Source organism: Euphorbia lathyris, chromosome 9 (assembly GCF_963576675.1).
Source record: "Euphorbia lathyris chromosome 9, ddEupLath1.1, whole genome shotgun sequence".
NCBI classification, from domain to species: Eukaryota; Viridiplantae; Streptophyta; class Magnoliopsida; order Malpighiales; family Euphorbiaceae; genus Euphorbia; species Euphorbia lathyris.
In genome coordinates, this window is record NC_088918.1 from 45,231,693 (window position 1) to 45,233,870 (window position 2,178).

The window sequence follows — 2,178 nt, forward strand, 5'->3', positions numbered from 1 at the left end:
ATCCTAACTCTAATTCTAAACTGATTAATTAGGTTACGGACGGACCATAAATGAATTAGTGAATGTGCCGAGGACCGTTACCATTTATCCCTACATATTGAAATTAATGTATGTATATTATATATAAATTTATGAAAAATTTGAGATGTTACAAACTAAAGTGATAATTACATAGTAAATAAATAATTATCCTAGTTATCTCTAAGAAATACATGATGAGTCCCATGAGTAATAAGTAAAAAGAAAGAAAGAAAGGGTAGTTTAGTAAAGAAAGGCAGACAGGCATGTTTGTAAGTGTTATCTATCCCGATCAAGAAACTACCCAAAGGTCGGTCTCCACTACTACTCCTAGTTAAGGAAAGCCAATCCAATCCAGTCATGAAAGTGATACCTAACTAACTTAATTGTTAAAGGTTATATCTTGAGATACACATAATGGCAAAGGTCTCGAAATCGAAATGGCATCCTATACGTGGGGATGGGGTATCAGAAGCAGTTTCCAATCCCTGATTGGCCTTCTTCTCATAAGTATGATCGTTTATGTAACCCAGAACAGCGGAGAATCAGAAACAGAAACAGATAGAGGTGAGTTATTGTCAAAGTGTAATTTGTTCTCGGGAAAGTGGGTTTTTGACAATAAAACATACCCTTTGTACAAAGAAGAGGAATGCAGGTTCATGTCAGATCAGTTGGCCTGTCAAAAGTTTGGTAGAATGGATTTGAGGTATCAGAATTGGAGATGGCAGCCTGACCAGTGTGACCTTCCAATGTTCAATGCAACCCTACTATTGGAGAGGCTGAGGAACAAAAGGCTTATGTTTGTGGGTGATTCTTTAAATAGAGGCCAATGGGTTTCTATGGTTTGTCTCTTGGATTCTTCCCTTCCTCCTACCCAGAAATCCATGCACCACAACGCATCTCTTTCTATCTTCAAAGCCCTAGTAAGTGTTTTTTTTCTAGCCATTACATTTACATTAAAATAGTTTGAGTGTGTGTGAGAATATTGAAATGTTTGAAATTGAAATTGGTGAAGGAATATAATGCATCAGTGGAGTTCTATTGGGCACCATTACTAGTGGAATCAAACTCGGATGATCCAGTTAGGCATCGGGTTGAAGATCGGATTGTTAGAGTTGAGGCAATTGAGAAGCATGCTAGACATTGGATCAAGGCTGACATTCTTATTTTTAATAGCTATCTTTGGTGGAGAAGGTCTCAAATGAAAGTGTTGTAAGTCTTTTTCTTTTCTTTGGTGATTCATTCTTGTTTAATTTCTCTATATAATATAAAACAATATCAGGTGGGGATCATTTGAGAGGTCAGATGGTATTTATAAAGTAGTAAAGATGCCAAGAGTTTATGAAATGGCTTTAAAGACATGGTCGGAATGGGTAAAACTACACATTGACCCAACAAGACAAGTATTGTTCTTCGTAAGCATGTCACCAACTCATGAAAGGTAGTTGATTAGTACTACATGATTACAGTAGAATTGAATATTGAAATTGAAATGAATTGAATATTGGAAATGCAGGGCAGAAGAGTGGGATGGTGTTGAAGGAGAAAACTGTTACGGGGAAACAGAAGAAATAAGAAAAGAGGGATACAGAGGAGAATCGACATGTCCAGAAATGATGAGAATAGTTGATAAAGTGTTGAATGAGTTAAAGAGAAAAGGAGGAGTAAATGTTCATATGATTAATATAACACAGCTATCAGAGTACAGAAAAGAAGCACATCCTTCTATATATGCAAAGCATTGGGGGGAACCTCTAACTCAACAACAACTTTCCAATCCTAAAACCTATGCTGATTGTATTCACTGGTGTCTCCCTGGCCTTCCTGATGTTTGGAATCACCTTTTTTATGCTCTTTTTCTCTATCCTCTTTAATTCTATTCTATTGCGACTCTTCCTCCAGTTTTAGTATTGCTATTTACCCAGATTTATGTTACCATCATTGCCTTATGCTTTTTATTTATTTTTCATCCTTTTCCATTTTTCACATTTTTTTTTCTTTTTTTTTCATGTTTTTCTAAATAATTTTTTTTTATCGTTTTTTCTGTTTATCATTTTTTCCGTTTTCATCATTTTTACTATTTTCCATGTTTCACTTTTTACCGTTTTTTCTATTTTTACCGTTTTTTGTGTTTTAAAATATGAAACAAATGGTCGATGG

General features: G+C 35.0%; 1 protein-coding gene across 2 annotated transcripts; it reads left to right on the top strand.

Moving 5' to 3' along the window:
* Window positions 1-458: 458 nt before the first annotated feature.
* On the top strand, window positions 459-1,966 carry LOC136206471 (protein trichome birefringence-like 34). 2 transcript variants are annotated; one of them, XM_065997529.1, is made up of 5 exons: window positions 459-585; window positions 664-941; window positions 1,034-1,230; window positions 1,301-1,459; window positions 1,535-1,966. In XM_065997529.1, the coding sequence occupies exons 1-5, from the start codon at window positions 459-461 to the stop codon at window positions 1,890-1,892; spliced, it is 1,119 nt and encodes a 372-aa protein (XP_065853601.1). In that variant the 3' UTR covers window positions 1,893-1,966. The 2 variants fall into 2 exon arrangements, with proteins under 2 accessions (XP_065853601.1, XP_065853600.1); XM_065997528.1 differs by having other exon boundaries at window positions 459-941.
* Window positions 1,967-2,178: the final 212 nt, after the last annotated feature.

Bases quoted from the DNA above. Each gene is read 5' to 3' on its own strand.
- LOC136206471 (XM_065997528.1), top strand. From the start codon at position 459: ATGGCATCCTATACGTGGGGATGGGGTATCAGAAGCAGTTTCCAATCC. The intron at 1,231-1,300 runs GTAAGTCTTTTT...AAACAATATCAG, and splicing joins AGGTCTCAAATGAAAGTGTT to GTGGGGATCATTTGAGAGGT. The intron at 1,460-1,534 runs GTAGTTGATTAG...TTGGAAATGCAG, and splicing joins ATGTCACCAACTCATGAAAG to GGCAGAAGAGTGGGATGGTG.